This window comes from Chanos chanos, chromosome 7, assembly GCF_902362185.1.
Source record: "Chanos chanos chromosome 7, fChaCha1.1, whole genome shotgun sequence".
Taxonomy (NCBI): Eukaryota; Metazoa; Chordata; class Actinopteri; order Gonorynchiformes; family Chanidae; genus Chanos; species Chanos chanos.
In genome coordinates, this window is record NC_044501.1 from 29,376,778 (window position 1) to 29,392,989 (window position 16,212).

At 45.1% G+C, this 16,212-nt stretch overlaps 1 protein-coding gene across 4 annotated transcripts in view; it reads left to right on the plus strand.

Moving 5' to 3' along the window:
* Positions 1 to 16,212, plus strand: part of scrib (scribble planar cell polarity protein) — a 74,554-nt gene that overhangs the window by 17,404 nt on the left and 40,938 nt on the right. For all 4 annotated transcript variants that reach the window (XM_030779507.1, XM_030779509.1, XM_030779511.1 and 1 more), the window contains exon 2: positions 14,883 to 15,000. In XM_030779507.1, coding sequence (XP_030635367.1) covers positions 14,883 to 15,000 — 118 coding nt within the window. The remainder of the gene's footprint in view (positions 1 to 14,882; positions 15,001 to 16,212) is intronic.

Sequence of the window (16,212 nt, forward strand, 5' to 3'; positions counted from 1 at the left end):
ATTTAAGCAGTTGTGCTCATTCAATTTTTCCTGTTTGAGTTTGACCAGTACTAGTGATTAGACAGAAAGCATACGCTCAACTAAAGGATAAAATAATCATTCCTGTACGCCAGGGTATAGAACTGTCTGCCAGGGTGTAGAACCGGTGTTGGTTAGTTATTACCTCCGCTGAGAAGGTTAATGTTTTTGGTGCGGTTTGTCTGTTTGTCAGCAGGATTACGGAAAAACTACCGGGCCGATTTTCATGAAGCGTGGTGGAAGGGTGTAGCGTGGGCCAAGGAAGAACCCATTAACTTTTGGAGCGGATCCGAGTCACGGGGTGGATCCACGTATTATTTTCCACTTTCCTTAACATTGCGAGATACGGCAAAAATCAACTCATTTGTCGCGGATGCGCGAGTCCGTCGTGATTACAGTGAATGGTTTGCCGCGGCTATACATACAACAAAACATAACAGTCACTTCAGACATCACTGTAGAAACAAATACAGCAGGTATGTAAGAAATAAGCAACGTCTAGATTATCCTTACTGTTTTTTCCACGGTCGATATGTCAAAAATAAGCCTATTTAAAGGCTATTGTGGGCTAGCAGAACGCGCATAATCGCTAATCGTTTCTTGCAATAAATTAGTTTTCACAATCATACGTTCTGACTTTTTTGTGCCAGCAGTTTAGGAAATATATCCAAACATATGCAGTGGTTGCGGTTTCAGATTTGAATATCATAGAAGAGTGGGCTAATGGCCTTGGCGGAGGTCTGCTCTCTCCGAGTGCACTTCTCGTTTCATCTGTGTCATTAAGAAACGTATAAAGTGATTATAAAGAGAGTTTGCCTGAGTTTGGGAGAAGAGACTTTAACTCGAGTCTTGAAAGAGCTGCCAAAACTCTGAGGTAATGTCGTATGGGGAAGTCATTTGGCCTGTTTTTACACGGACAGTAAACTACAGGTCTTCACTCTTTTTTGTTTCTTTTATCTTTATGCGCTGCGATTGTTTAGCATTACCCTTTTCAATCCTGAGCAAAAACGAACGAGTTGAGTAATTTGTCGTCCGTATGCCCCGTGTCCTCCTCCAGCGCTGCCGTATTCAGAGATGAGTCCCTGGACCGATTTTTTTTTACATTAATCTGACCCAAATGCAGAATGACTGAACGTCTCGATCATTGATCCTTGAAGCCGAAGCTGAAGCTAACCCCATGAGAAGACGCTAATGTCTTAGCCAGGCGCGCGTTAAAATACATTTTCCAGGTTCACGTATAGACGAATGCGCAATCTGTTCTTGTCTTTTCGGGCACGCCGCCGCCCGAGTGTGCTCCCTCATTGTTTTGAGATTTTAGAAAAAGGCCGCTTTCTGGAACAGTCAGAGCACCGTGCAATAGATGAATGTCTTTAAGATAGGTGCTTTCTACTTTTGCTACAAGTGCAGCGACTTTGGCACAGATAAGTAAACAAAGATTGTGTGCGAAGTGCGTTGATGTGGCGGGTTGCCGTGACAACGGCCGCCACAACAGTGCATCGGTTTTGACATCGCTTCCATGAACCGTTTGCACAAGCAAGTAGAACTTTGCGTGGAGCGTCCCGAGCACTGAGTTCAACAACCTTCAACAAACAAGCAAACAAACAAAAATAAAATGTCAAAACTGACATGCACTTTGCTACAGTCTAGTGCTCCAGGAATTAGTCACTCTTTTCGCTTAAAATGTATTGTCAACCCACCTCTCCTTGAACTTTTTTGCATTTCAGATGGTCTTGGCACGAGGCTTTGGGCTTACTTTTATCCTTAATTTCTCTATTTATCTCTGCTGTGTTCATTTTCCCACAAAGATTGATAAATACATTTCTGGTTGTTCCGCAGGAGGAAAGTTCCACACGTAAATGAAGATGCCAAAAATAGACCTTTCTGTCCTTTTACTTCTGTTCATTGTGTTTTAATAACTTCTGTTTGAATCATATCCCTTAATTTAAAAAAGAAAAAAAGAGCTTGAATCAGGTTGCCATTTCAGTCGCTGTGTCTGAGTCTGTATCTATGTGTGTACGTGTGTTTGTGTGTGTGTGTGTGTGTGTTAGAGAGAGAGAGAGAGAGAGAGAGAGAGAGAGAGAGAGCATGACATGTCTCTTTGACCCAAGTGTGACCCAGGACTGTCTCATTCTACTGGGCTGTACTGAAGCAGAGAGCTAATCCTACTTAAACTGCACTGCGGACAGATGTTACCGAGCTTCTCCCATACACAGAACAACAGGGATCATCTCTCTTTGACTTGTTTCCCCCAGTCTTATAACACTGCAGTTACACTTTGAATACTGTAAGAGAATATTGAAGGACCATCCAGACATGTTTTGGACTGTTCATTTAAACCAGCTTACTAAACTCTGTGTGTGTGTGTGTGAGTGTGAGTGTACACACACACATGAGACCAGGGAGCCCTGATGGGAAGATTTGTCATGCTGTCATATAAAGAAAAGTAAAACTGCAGCCAGCGGTACCTTGGCGTGACTCTGTAGGACTTACAAACCGCTGTTTCCCAAACGTGAGCCCCATACATTAACATGACGGCGATTATTTTTAGCTTTCGTCCTTGGCCGGGGTCTCGCAGAAAGCTTTGGAAGTGGTGCATCACCAGAGATCTCAAACCCACTTTTTCCTGCAGTTCGCTGTCTCTGAGTTTACAGTCAAGGGTGAGACTGTAGCCCTACAATGGAAATGTCAAACGAGAATCGTTTGCTTCCGTCTACGCCGTCAGATGTGCCCCCCCCCCCCCCCCCCCCCCCCCCCCCACATGTTTTCACTTCTGTCTGTTGTGGTGATCCTGTCACACTGGCAGTTAGTCTTGTTGCTGTTAGTTTCCACGAATATCTTCTGGTTTTGTACTGAGCCAGAAAAGAGATGTGTGTAGAGATGTGTGTGTCTTTTTTGGCTCAGATAAATCTCTCTCTCACTCTCACACACACAGGCACACACTCACACACTCCACGTGTTTTGCAGGTGATGGGAATGTTGTTTTCACTGCAGACACCTGATCACATGGCAGTGAGAGAAGGAGAGAGGGAAAAAAAAAAAAGAAGAAGAATTCCAATCTCTGTTTGCTCAGACACTGACACACAAAGAGCCTCTGTACTCTTCTGCCTATCTGCTGACTGATAGAGAGACTTATGAGTGCGTGTGTGCATGCGCGCACACACACATACACAGTAAGTGTGTTGTGCCCTGTGATTTACAGTTCTGCTCAGCTCTGCTGCGGGCTCTTGTGTTTAGGACCGGTCACAGCTGAGGGTATAGGAGTATGAAAGTGTGGTGGCAATGTGTCATACTGTAGTTCCTGCTCTGTGCTGGTTCCACAGAAACACTCTGAGCATGCACACACACACACACACACTCACACACTCGCACACACACACACAGGTACAATCAGTTTTTAAGCATACAAGACGAAAACCAAAACCAAAGAGTGGTGCAGAGACACAGAGGGTCCATTAGATCAGAATAGATTAGATTAGAATTACTAGATTTTTCATAACTATGTCTTTCTTCAAAATATAGTCTGAAGATGTTAGTGACACAAACCCTGTTGGCTCTTATGGACAGGCCTTTGTGTATGAGGCTCCTGTCTTTCCCTTTGTGTGTGTTTGTGTGTGTGTGTGTGAGTGTGTGTTTGTGCTTATAGGACGTCCGTTGACAGAACACAGTCCTCACAGGAAGTGCCCTCTCTCTCCCAGACAATGCCGAGACAACTCTGCCCTGATGGATGGCACCGGTGGCACGGCTCCACAGAGCCCCAAAAAAAGCCACATGACGCAAAGCAGATTCACTCCTTCCAGGGAAAACCGGAACGGCCACGACACACTCTAAACAACAGGGATAAACTGTCGCTTCATTGTCACGGCTGTGTGTGAAACCAGTTCAGGGGCAGAACAATAGAGTGAGAGAGAGAGAGAGAGAGAGATTAAAGAAAAACAGATGGATGAGAGTGAATGAGTAAGCGAGATTTAGCCGTTTGTGTACTTGCTTTGTCCTTTGTTTCTGTTTTTTTTTTTTGTTTTGTTTTTTTTTTTGGTACTGTTTTCAAGAACAGCTTCAGTTGTTTTTTTTTTTGTTTTGTTTTTTTTTTCTTTTCTTGTTCAAGCACTCTCCAAACGAGGTCGTGCTCTAGAAAGAGAGGTCTTAACCTGGTGACGTAACTGAAATTGAAACAGAGCATGGTACAGTACTGTGTTACTCTCACAGTCGTGTAGCATTCACAAGCCACTTCCTTTTTTCTGATGTTTCTGTGTTTGCGAGTTCAGGTTTTTTTTTTTCTTAGGCTGTTCTGCACAGTGTGGCACGACAGCATATTAGCCATTTACTCATATGACACAGAGAAAGGTCAACTCCAGTCTATAAGATTTTTTTTTCTCAGGCAAAAACACATTCAAATGATGTGTCGTCTGTATGTGAGAGAAATGCAGTGATGTGGAAGGGCGCAGGCATTCATTTTCAGTGTGAAGCGTACTCTCTGTAAACTTATCTACTGTAAATAATTCATGTAAACATCCTGTTTGGACTTTGGTCGGATCTACAGCTGTCGGGAAAGTAAAGGTCCAGAAAGCAAGCGTATAGATGGCATTCACTTGAAAACAAGTAAAGATCTACTAGTTGTAGTTATGTAGTCTTCATCATTTCAAAGTGAGGTAGTTTGGAATCAAAGAGGTCTCTAGAATTTTCTAGAGTTCTGGAATGTTCTATAGTTCTCTTCGTTTTCCCGGGATGTTCTCTATATTTTTTTTTCCCTTTTTTTATGTGAAGCAGCTCCATCAAGGCCTGCATGTAACATCTCATTTGACTCCAGCTTTGAATGCAAATCTGTGGACATTTTGCATGGTCACTCTGCCATGATGAAGTTCTTCCACGAAAACACTAACAATGTCCAGTTTCCTCTAACTCTATCTTTGTGCGCTCTCTCGAGTATGTACATGTGGAACGTAGCGGACACACTGTACTAGCTGCGGAGTTGTGACAAAGATAAATATTAGTGGTGTGTGTGTTTTTTTTTTGTTTTTTTTTTATCAGAGTTTTTGAAAATGTTTGTTGCCGTTACCAAGATAGCCAGACCCTGTAAACAAACAAACAAACAAACAAAAAGCTATTTGCATGCCCTGTATTTCAGACTGTGTGCTTGTTTGTGTGTGTTTGTGTTTGTCTCTGTGTGTGTGTGTGTGTGTGTGTGTGTGTGTGTGTGTGTGTGCACGTGCACGTGTGAGTAAGAAAGTGTGTGACTGCACGTGTGTAAGAGACAGCGTGTGTGTGTGTGTGTATGTATATGTGTGTGAGTAAGAGACAGTGTGTGACTGCATGTATGTAAAAGAGAGGGAGTGTGTGTGTGCGTGCGCGTGTGTTTGCGCCCATCCGAGTGGGTGGATCATTTGTTTGTCACAACGTCCGGGATGAGCTGCACACTCCCTGAGTAAACACACTCCTCGCCTCCCAGGTACAGCCGCAGTCTTCAGACCACAGAGAGGGACGATTAGTGCCAGAGAGTTCCTGAGACCAGGACCATGTGGAGGATCACTCCTCTATTTATAAAATCCCTCTATTTATAAAGCTGTTTAAACAGAGCATCTCCAACCACGTTGTCTTAATCCTCCTCTCGAGGTGTGTGCGCTTTTAACAGCAGTTTCAGCTCAACCAAACGGTGCCTGTCATCTAAAGTAAAATATCCACACAGCTATGGGACAGAGGAGCATCAGACCGCTTTCTGAGGGGCGTTTGTTTTTTTTTTTTTAATGTTCACGGCTGTAAGATTCATTCTCCCGTTCCTTGGTGGTTTTCCAGGACGTGACCTCTCCTGGTTTTGCATTTCCTCTCTGGCTGCTTCAGTGACTCTAGTCGACTGTGTTCCAGATACTTTGGTGTCCACTGCAGGACCCAATTCATTACCTCCTCAGGTAGAGATGGCCCTGTTTACAGGCCTCTCACATGTCGCTTAAAGACGGGGGTGCGTTCTGAGACGTTAGGCACTTTCGTCGCTGTGTGAACATCATAGAGTGTACATAAACAATCCAAGGTTGTATAGCTTACTACACACCTAGACTATATGGTATAGCCCACTGCTCTTAGGCTACAAACCTCAACTTTCTTTATAAGTAGATAGGGTACACTCTAAAATAATGATAAAAAGTACAGTATAGGAAATGCATAAACCAGTGAGAGAACTGTTTATTGTGATTGTCAAGCACTATATACTGAATATAATTGTATGTGCCATACTGCGCTGCCAGCCGTATAAAAGTAGGTTTGTTTACACCAGTATCACCACAAACACGTGAGTAATGCGTTGCTCCGCGACGTTACGACAGCCACGATGTCACTAGGCGATTTTTCAGCTCCATTACAGTCTTATGGAACTACCATCGTATACGCAGTCCGTCGTTGACCGAAACATCGTCACGCGGCGCATGATTGTAGTTAGTCATCCAAGCGCTAGCATGTCTTTCTCTCGCGCGCTGCCTCTCTCTCGCACGCTCCCTCTGTCACCTTGTGTGTGTGTGTGTGTGTCTGCATATGTGTCTCGCAGTTTACAAACGAAATAGGCCCACAGACAACTGGTCACATGACAAGGTCATCCAGGCCCAGCAGCTTGTGTTGACACGTGAGTACACGCGTTGCTCTGTGCGTTGCCCTGGCAACGCCGACGCTTTCTTCGGTGGGAAGACCGAGCACAGTTAAAATTGTCTTTCTCTTTAATTAAGGGGGGAAACAAACAAAAACCTACCTCCACCTATGGAGGTTAATCTGTGGAGCTGAGTGGGAGAGAGGTAGAGGTAGATGGTTTTCACTTCTTTATAATGACTCCTGGTTTCGTTCAGACCACATCTATTGAAACAGAGTGAAGTACATGACACAGACCTGTCTGTTTGTCAGTAATAATAAAAAGCTATGAGTTTCATTTGTTCGCTGAGTAATCTGCTATTTTTTATCTTTTTTTTTTTTTTATCTGGATTATGGACTAGACCCAGTGCCCTTTTCTCATGTATTCTCCCTCTTTGTAAAACGTAACTATTTGTCTTATTAAATGGTGTTGAGACTCCTGTGTGTGTATGTGTGTGTGTATAGATTGTCTGGGTATGTTTTTGTATGCTCTGTCTCTGGTTGTAGTTGTTATGAAAAGACAGGTGAAGGCAGTTGAAGTCTGTCTGTGGTCTGGGACAGCAGTGACTCTGAGGTTGTCATTAGCTGCGCAGACGGACACACACACACACACACACACACACCCCAACCTGGGCCTCCACTTTGCAATGCTGCAGTCCACTGACCACACTCAATACGTTCACTCAACACAATGCAAGCAGTCCCCTTCCTCTTCCTGTCCCACACACACAGCCCTGCGTCCCACAAACAACCCCCCTCTGTGTGTGTGTGTGTTTGTGTGCCTGTGTGTGTTTGTGTGCCTGTGTGTTTATGCGTTATGTGTCTGAGAGAGAGAGAGAGTCAGTGAGTCTGTCATTGACTGCTAATGAATGCTATAATCAGTTGACATAAAACCTTGAAAGGACCTCATAACTATGTGTGTGTGTGTGTTTGTGTTTGTGTGTGTTTGGGGTTTTTTTTTGTTGGGTTTTTTTTTCTCACTGCTGGCCAAACAGAGGAGCATTGTGCCTCACACGCCGTGACGTCAGTCCCTTTGCTTGGTGTCTGTGGTTCTGCTCTAAGCATAGTACCTCCAGCCTGATTTTTCATAACCTATACAGACATACACACACTCTCAGCCGCAACGCACTCTCACCTACACAGCAGCATCTCAAAGAGACACACATGACCTTTTAATGCTCAAATACACATACGACACAGCCCTGTTGCAGTCTCTCAAAAACCACGCCACAGACTGAACACAAAACACACAAAATATTGCCGCGTCTCATGGAAAATGCAGGATGAATAGAAGTGTTCTATTTGTTTTTAGAACAGAATAACTTTATTTTAAAGGGATTGAATTTGATTTGGTTGGTCGTTCAGAAGGATTCCACTGAATCTGATTGGTCAGGTTGTTTGGTAAGTGAGGCTTTTGAGGAGTTGTCAGTAGCTGTGCTGAGGTGTGAAGCGTGAAACACCAGCAGCGTAAGGAGATCCACCGGGTGATTGACAGGACCTCTGCTTTGGCACACACCCCTCTAACCCGTGTCAGATCAGACACACAGAGAGGGAGACCTAAAGAAAGCGTGTTCTCTACATGGGTATTAGATTTAATCCTCCTGATAGTTCAACGTGGTCTCCAACCTTTTGTCTAAATCACATCTCCTGCTTACATAGAGGTTATTATAGCTGCTTTGGGATATTAATCTGGTGAATGACTGTATTAGCGGGTTGTGTGTGATTCTTGTTTCATGCAGATTATTACAATCCTAATTTGACAACACTATTACACTAGCAGGTAAAACTGGAGGACCTGCTCGTGTAGCCCGAGATGTGTGGGAAGAACGTTCCGGAGAGTGCGTAGAGAGGCCCAGTCGTGTCAGTTTGTGTGAAAATCCTGACAAACCCATAATAGCGCTACCCCTGGGGTCTTCAGTGGGTCATGATTAATGGGAATTTTATTAATATGCACGCAACATGGGCATAACAGCACGAAGGCTGCCTGCGGTATTCCCAGACCTCACACACACACACACACACACACACGTGTGTGGAGTTATGTTGAAACATACTTTATTCTATATATAGAGAAGATATGTCAATATGTGTAGGTATGCGTATGTGAGCCACTGAAGTATCTAGGCATGCACATGCCAACTGCGCCAGAGATAGTGCAGCTGCTCCCTCCGCGCGCGCGCGCGCGCGCGCGTGTGTGTGTGTGTGTGTGTGTGTGTGTGTGTGTGTGTGTGTGTGTGTGTGTGTGTGTGTGTGTGTGTGTGGTCTGCTGGTTGGGATGTCCGGATGGTTCTTTGTTAATGTTTAGCCAGTGGTGCTCTGCTTTAGTTTGGGTCTTTTGTAGACAGGGTCTTGTGTGTGAAAGTGCAGGGCTTTATGCAGATCTGTGGGCACAGTCGTAGTCTGTAGCACCCACACTCAGAGACAGGGATAATGTGGCCAGAGAGGGGTCTGAAAGTCTCTCTCTCTCTCTCTCTCTCTCTTTCATTTGTCTTTCTTTCTTTGTTCTCCTCTTCCCCTCTCTCTTCATTAATAATCCACCACTCTCTCTCTCTCCCCCACTCAGCTATCTCTCTCGCCCTCGCTCGCTCTCTGTCTGTCTGTCTCTTGCTCTTCCGAGTGCCCACCATCCTTCTTCCTGACCTCTTTACTCATCTGTCGCATGCTTTCCCTACATTTTTCATCTTCCCTTTCATCTCTCAGTCTTTCCATTCCTCCCCTATTCTTCGCCACTTTTTCTTCCCCTCGCCCTGTCCCCCCTTTTCTCTCTCTCTCTCTTTCTCTCTCTCTCTCTCTCTCTCTCTCTCTCTCTCTCTCTTTCTCTCTTTCTTTCCGGGCAGACAATAGGAGAGTCCTCAGCTCAGCCGGTAGCGCCGGTGGGAGGGGGCGGGGGGGCGGAGCCATCTGTGATTGACAGCACTGTGTGTAACTGCAGAGGCTTTGTCCCACAGCCAAAAAAAAAAGGGAGGGAGAAAGAAAGAGAGGGATTTCATTCATTCATATGTAGAGCTTCTGGTTTCAACTCCCCAGTGGTCAAAGGGGCTGGGTCACTGGACATAGGCTCCCAATGAATGAGACACGTACACACACACACACACACACACACTCTCGCCTAAGTTTTGTATGATTATGGGACTGTAGAGAAATTGTAGGCTGTATGTTTCAAATACATGATTGTTTATTGAGCCTGTGTTTCGACAACGGTCTGACAGCATTTCGCCAGCGTTTAACAAGCGTAAACATTATTGCGAGTGTCTTAGGAAGAGGAGTTGCATGATTTTGGAGCAGTCCGGATATACACAAGTGTGCATGAGTACACACACACTTTCATGCACACACTCACACGCTCACACGCTCACACACACACACAGAGTCAAGCAGCTGTGACCTGACCCAGAATATTTTGAAGATGGATCAGTAAGGCTGTTTTTTTTTTTTTTTGTTTTTTTTCCTCTCTGAGGGAGTTTGAAAGCGATGCACAAGTCATCCATCTCCCGAACCTCGCGGTCAGTTTCCAGATGAGATACACTCTAAATAGGTTGGTTTTGGCCGTGTACACACACTGTCTTTGTCCGCCGTTCGATATGAAATATGAATTAATCGCTGCGGTTGGTTGCAAGGCTTGTCTTGGATGGAATACACACTTTTGTTAATGATACCTGTGAGGCTTAGTTTTGGGAAATGATTCCACACCATTCCTGTCAGTGTTGCGCCACACACACACACACACCATGTAATCACTTTAAAAAGTGAGTCCACTCACCATTAAGTTACCGCCCAAGTCACTCTCTCAACCGAATCCTCCAAAACTCCTCTCTCACACCCATTTTCTTTTCGCTTTTTTTTTTTTTTTCCTTTTCTCCTGTTACAGAGCGAGAAAACGAGAAAGAGAGAGCAATCACAAAAGCATTTGTTTCCCTGTCTGCCCCTCCCTACTCCTCCCTCTTCATCCCTTTCTCTCATGGGATTGTCTCTGTGTACGTGTGTGTGTGTGTGTGAGAGAGAGAGATAGAAGTTGCTGAGTTGTAAGTTGAAACTTTGCTCTCACTCAGTGCTGTAAGAACCATTAACAATTACCAGTCTAGTCCATTACAATCCACATTTCCACATCTGATTCTTCTCGCAACCTATAGGAAACATAGTGGCACTAATGGGATTCCAGGGAACAAGAGTGTGTGTTTGTGTGTCAAGGGAGATGACTAAGCGATAAACCTTCAGTAATGCTTTAAAGTCGCGTGTGTGTATATGTAACAGTGATATTCTGTGTGTATGGAGTGTGTGTTGTGTGGCTGCAGTGACCTGTTGTTAGTGTGTAACAGTGATATTCTGTGTGTATGGAGTGTGTGTTGTTAGTGTTCCTGCGGCTGCGTTTCAGCAGAGAACGCAGCCTGTCTACACATGTTCCAACACCAGACGGACATGCAAATTCTCCACTCTGGCTATAAAGTACACCTCCTCATACGCTGCAGCATAGCACAGAGACTCTGTGTGTGTGTGTGTGTGTGTGTGTGTGTGTGTAAGAGTTCAGTGGTTTGATTGGAGACAGGGTGTGGGAGAAGTGAGGAAGTCACCTGACTGGAACACAGTGTGCTCTGCTCTCTCCTGCAACCATCCCACCAGCCCCACGCTCTAATTACTTGGCGAGGAGGATCTCTCTCTCTCTCTCTCTCTTTCTCTCTCTCTCTCTCTCTCTCTCTCTTTCTCTCTCTCTCTCTCTCTCTCTCTCTCTCCCTCTCTCTCTTTCTCTCTCTCTCTCTCTCTCTCTCTTTCTCTCTCTCTCTCTTTCTCTCTCTCTCTCTCTCTCTCTCTGGTATATTTAGTGCGGCGTTTTGATTGCTTTGTGGAGTGGCTGTTATACGCCATTGGTCTGACCAGCTGTAACTTTTACTGCACTGCACTCACATCATTACTGCACCTGCCTGACATGATGTTAAACAGCCAGGCACAGGAGTGTGTGTAAGAGCTACACACACACACACTCCTCCTTTTGTACAAACATGTACATCTCTCTCTCCCCCCAGTTTGTCTCACTTAGAATACGAATTTTCCTATGGTCTATAGCCTTGTTTTAGCTGACATAAAACAGGAGTTTAATTCTTTTTTAACACACACACACACATACACACAATTTTACTCCCAAAAATGCATATTTATATAGGTTCAGACATTCACATTAACACGCTCTTAAGCCATCACACACTCGCTCAGTATGTACATTAACAGCCTAAAGTTAAAACACACACACACACACAAAACACACACCCAGAGTCCTATATGCACATAAACTCAGGAAACCTGTGACACAGAGGAACTCTTTCAGTGAGCGGCAAACTTACTCTGACCCCTCAGCACCCTTTCTCTTTCAAAAAGACAAACTTTATCAAAACTGTGACTGTCAACACGCACCGACAACTCAACTTTATCACTTCTCCCACTAGAGGGGAGAAAAAAAAACCCCTAAACACCGCTTCAACACTTTTATTACTTTGTGCCGTGGTTACGAAGTGCTGGAAACGACTTCCCTGTCGTGACCCTGAGAAGAACAGAAGCTGGATGTTTTGACCCAGTGGCATGCTGGGTAATGAACTTAAGGTTAATCTGAATGGATTGTGAGTGATGGTGAATGCAGGTCAGGTCTTGTCACGGATCGCAGATGTTTTGACCCAGTGGTATGCTGAGGAATGAATTTGGGGTTAATCTGAATGGATTGTGAGTAACGGCAAACGCCGGTCAGGTCTCATCAGGGGTCACTGTTCTTTATGCTCACAGACAGATCCAGAGAGACAGACGAGAAGTAAAGAGGAGTGAATAAGACTCTGTGTGTGTGTGTGTGTGTGTGTGTGTGTGTGTGAGAGAAAGAGCAAGAGAGAGAGTCACTCAGACTGCAGTTGAACAGACTGCATATGGACTTGATCTGTTTGTCCGTCTACTGTCGTGAAAGGGAGGCATTGTATGTGTGTGTGTGTGTGTGTGTGTTGTCCTCTTGTCTGATGACCTCAGAGCTCCAGAGAACCACAGACAGATGAGCTGACCAAAAGACTACTCGTCCTCCCAAAGCAGGGACCATTACATCCCCATTACTGCAAGTCTTATCATTGTGACCAGTGTGTGTGTTTTACTGCATATACATTCGTGTGTCTGCACCTTCCCTTTAATCACAGATAAATAAATTATTGCCTCTGGTTGTCATGGGGTGTGTGTGTGTGTGTGTGTGTGTGTGTGTGTTTGGGCAGTTAAGGGTGTTTTGGCAGCTCCCTGTTTTTTGAAATTGTTATGCCAAGACACTGAGTATCCACCTGGGGTAGGGCAGTGTGAACTTACCCAGGCAGGACTCATGTTTCCTGCTCACGGGATATTCGATATGTGTCACCTGCCAACGGCAGAGAGAGAGAACACAGCCAGCTGCCTTTCAGTGATGTCTCTGTGAGCTCTCGAGACAGACAGCCAATCAGACGCTTCGCCTGTCCTCGGCCAATCAGAACGCACAACACCATCAGACAGTCCTAGCACTCTGAGGTGTGAATTCATTCCAAATGAAAATGTCAAGCTAAACATTTGACAGGGAGGTATGTGTGTGTGTGTCTGTGTGTGAGCATGTGAGTGTGGTTCATCTCTTTTGCTTAATCGTTACCTCCTAAATAAAACATAAACTTGTGAATTTTTTAGAGAAGTTTTGATAAAATCTCTCTTTACTGGCCTTGTGAAAGCAGCTTGTTGCAGTAAGATTGTGAAATGCTTAATTGGTAGGGACAGGCTGCTTATTTCCGTGACTCAAATTATGGCAGATTTGGTGACTGGCTCTCTCTCCTTCTCTCTCTCTCACACACACACACACACACACACACTCATACACACTCATACGCACACACACACACACACACACACACACACAAAAGATGCTTTCAGCTCCAGGCTTCCCTAAAGTGGGTGTCTTAAGTGGATTTTGTTGTTTTTGACAATATGTACTAGGAGAGACAAATCCCAGAATCAATCTTAAAATGCTGGTATTGGGGTTTTGTACACACACACACATACACACACACGCGCGCATGCATAAACAACTAAATGCACTGTGTCAGACTAGGTCTTTCACTGTTCCCCTCTCTTGCACTCTCTCTGTCTCTCTCTCTCACAGACACACACACACACACACACACACACACACACACAGAGAGTCCTGTCTGGTCCTCCTTACACACAGGCCCCTCTGTGAAGCAGATTGGAGACGGTGTGTTTGGTCACTGCTGTGTTGCCAGCACAGCTCAGAGAGAGAGAGAGGGAGTGTGTGTGTGTGTGAGAGAGAGCGAGAGAGGGAGTGTGAGAGAGAGAGAGAGAGAGAGAGTGTGTGAGAGAGAGAGAGAAAGGGGGAACATGGCATGGTAGAGCAGCTTCTGGAATGTTCTGTGTGCCCTCTGACAACAAGCGGGCCGTTGATAGTGGACTTTGGCAGCGTCCCCGGACCACTCATCCATTCTCTAAACCTGCTTGTTTCTAAACCCCTGTTTCTTTTCTTTTTTTTTTCTCCCCCCCCCCCTCTCTTTTCTCCTCTGTCCAACAGTCTGCTCCCACTGTTTTCTACCACTGGGCTTTAGCCCCCCCCCCCTCTTTTTTTTCTTTTTCATTGTCATGGTACGGCTAATACTGTACGTTCAACACATTTTTCACATTTTTTTGTGAAAGAGCAGGGATTTCAGTAAACACACTTTACTTCCTGTTCGTAGATCCAGCCTACGAGTTCAGAGAGTGTGACCTTTTTATTTTTTTGTTTGTTTGTTTGCTGTCTGTTTTTTGTGTCGTGAAAAATAAAATAAAATAAAAAAAAAAAAAGGAGTGCAGAGACGATGCCTCTGCGGTAGAAACAGCGGAGGATAAGCTCGTGGAAACCGGAAGGGCGATTTGGTGGAGTTTGTGATCACAGCGCCGTTGGCTTTGGCAGAGAGAGCGTGCGATGGCGGTGAAAAGTTTTGAAAGGATGGTTTTTACTGCGCCGTTTGTGCTTCCGTCATCTTCCTCTTCAGTTCCATCTTCTCATTCTCCATCTATCTCTCCCTCCCTCTCTCCATCACTCCTATCCCACTCTACCTCCTCTTCATTCAACCACTCAATCCCTCTCTTCTGTGTATGAGGGTGCTTGTTCCAACACGTTTGACGTAACACACAAGTAACTAAAAAAAAAAAGTCTGTGTGTTAGCTTGTGTTTCAGCCTTTGACTGTGTAGTGGTCTAATGTGTGTGTGTGTGTGTGTGTGTGTGTGTGTTTTCCAGCCCTTCTTCAGACTGCTGAACCTGCGTAAGCTGGGACTGAGTGATAATGAGATTCAGAGGCTGCCTCCGGAAGTGGCCAACTTTATGCAGCTTGTGGAGCTGGACATCTCCAGAAATGGTACATACACGCACACACACATGCACACACACATACACATACACACACACACACATACACATACACACACACACACAGATGCTTGAACACAAAGCTTTATTTCATTTTCAGAGTTAGCTGCAATGTCCTGTTCTTACCAGACATACACACACAAGCACGCGGCTCAAACCACAAACAACCAGACTACTCAGTCCACCCCAGCCGAGTGAGAAACATGCTCTCCTCACCACAGTTCAGAGTGATTAACCCGGTCAGTCTGTGTTTGTAGCTGGCACACAGCACGCCCAGACAAACGGGTTTGCCTCCACACTCCGCTGTGGACAGTAAACTGTATTAAACATTAAACATTATTAAAGATCAGTTTCCGTCCACAGGTCGCTGTCTGTCAACAATATCTCCACGTCTTGTCTTGCGTGACCTTTTAACCTCTCTCCTCTCCTGCATTTTGCGTAACGCTCAATCCCTCCCTTTTTGAATATCAAATTTGAGAATTTCCCAGTTGCTCCTTGGGGGAGAGACCAAAACAGCGATGACCGTAAATGATCCTTAAAGTGAATCATATTTATAATTAAACATGATAAACGACTTTGTAATTATGAACATGTGCCGTCAGCATGCGTTTCTGTTAAAGCCGAGAGTATCGCTAGTTGCTGGTTTGTATCATGATTGAGGCAGTTAGAGCTAGCTCAGTCAACCTCAGAAAGCTTTTTCACGAGAAACTTGAAACCTCGCTGACATCACAGGCCAGGTTTCAGCCAGTTCCGGACAGATTCCTCACGACACCGGAGACGATCGGGAATCTCCCCGTCGGGCCGCGGTCCGGTCGAAAGATGGACGGAGGAGACCGGGTGTTGGGTCGTTGTAAGTGTGGTTTCGTATTCGGAGCCCGTGGACGTGTTGCGTTCTGCCGCTCAGCACACGCAACCAATGAAAATAGAGTCGCTCAAACTCGGAATACACTCGCTGCACCTGTCGCATACTCAGAGACAGAACGCGTACGCTGTATGCACGCACACACTCACTCACTCGCTCACGCTCTCCCTCTCCCTCTCTCTCTCTCTCTCAGGTGAATGGGGAAAATGTATTCATAAAGAATTCACATTTTGATATTTTTAGGATATTCCAGTTTTGGGCTGGGCTTTGTTGCAGGTAGCTGTTCTGCTGAAGATGTAGTTAAGTCTGCCGACAGACACCTGAATGCGTGGTCCAGCA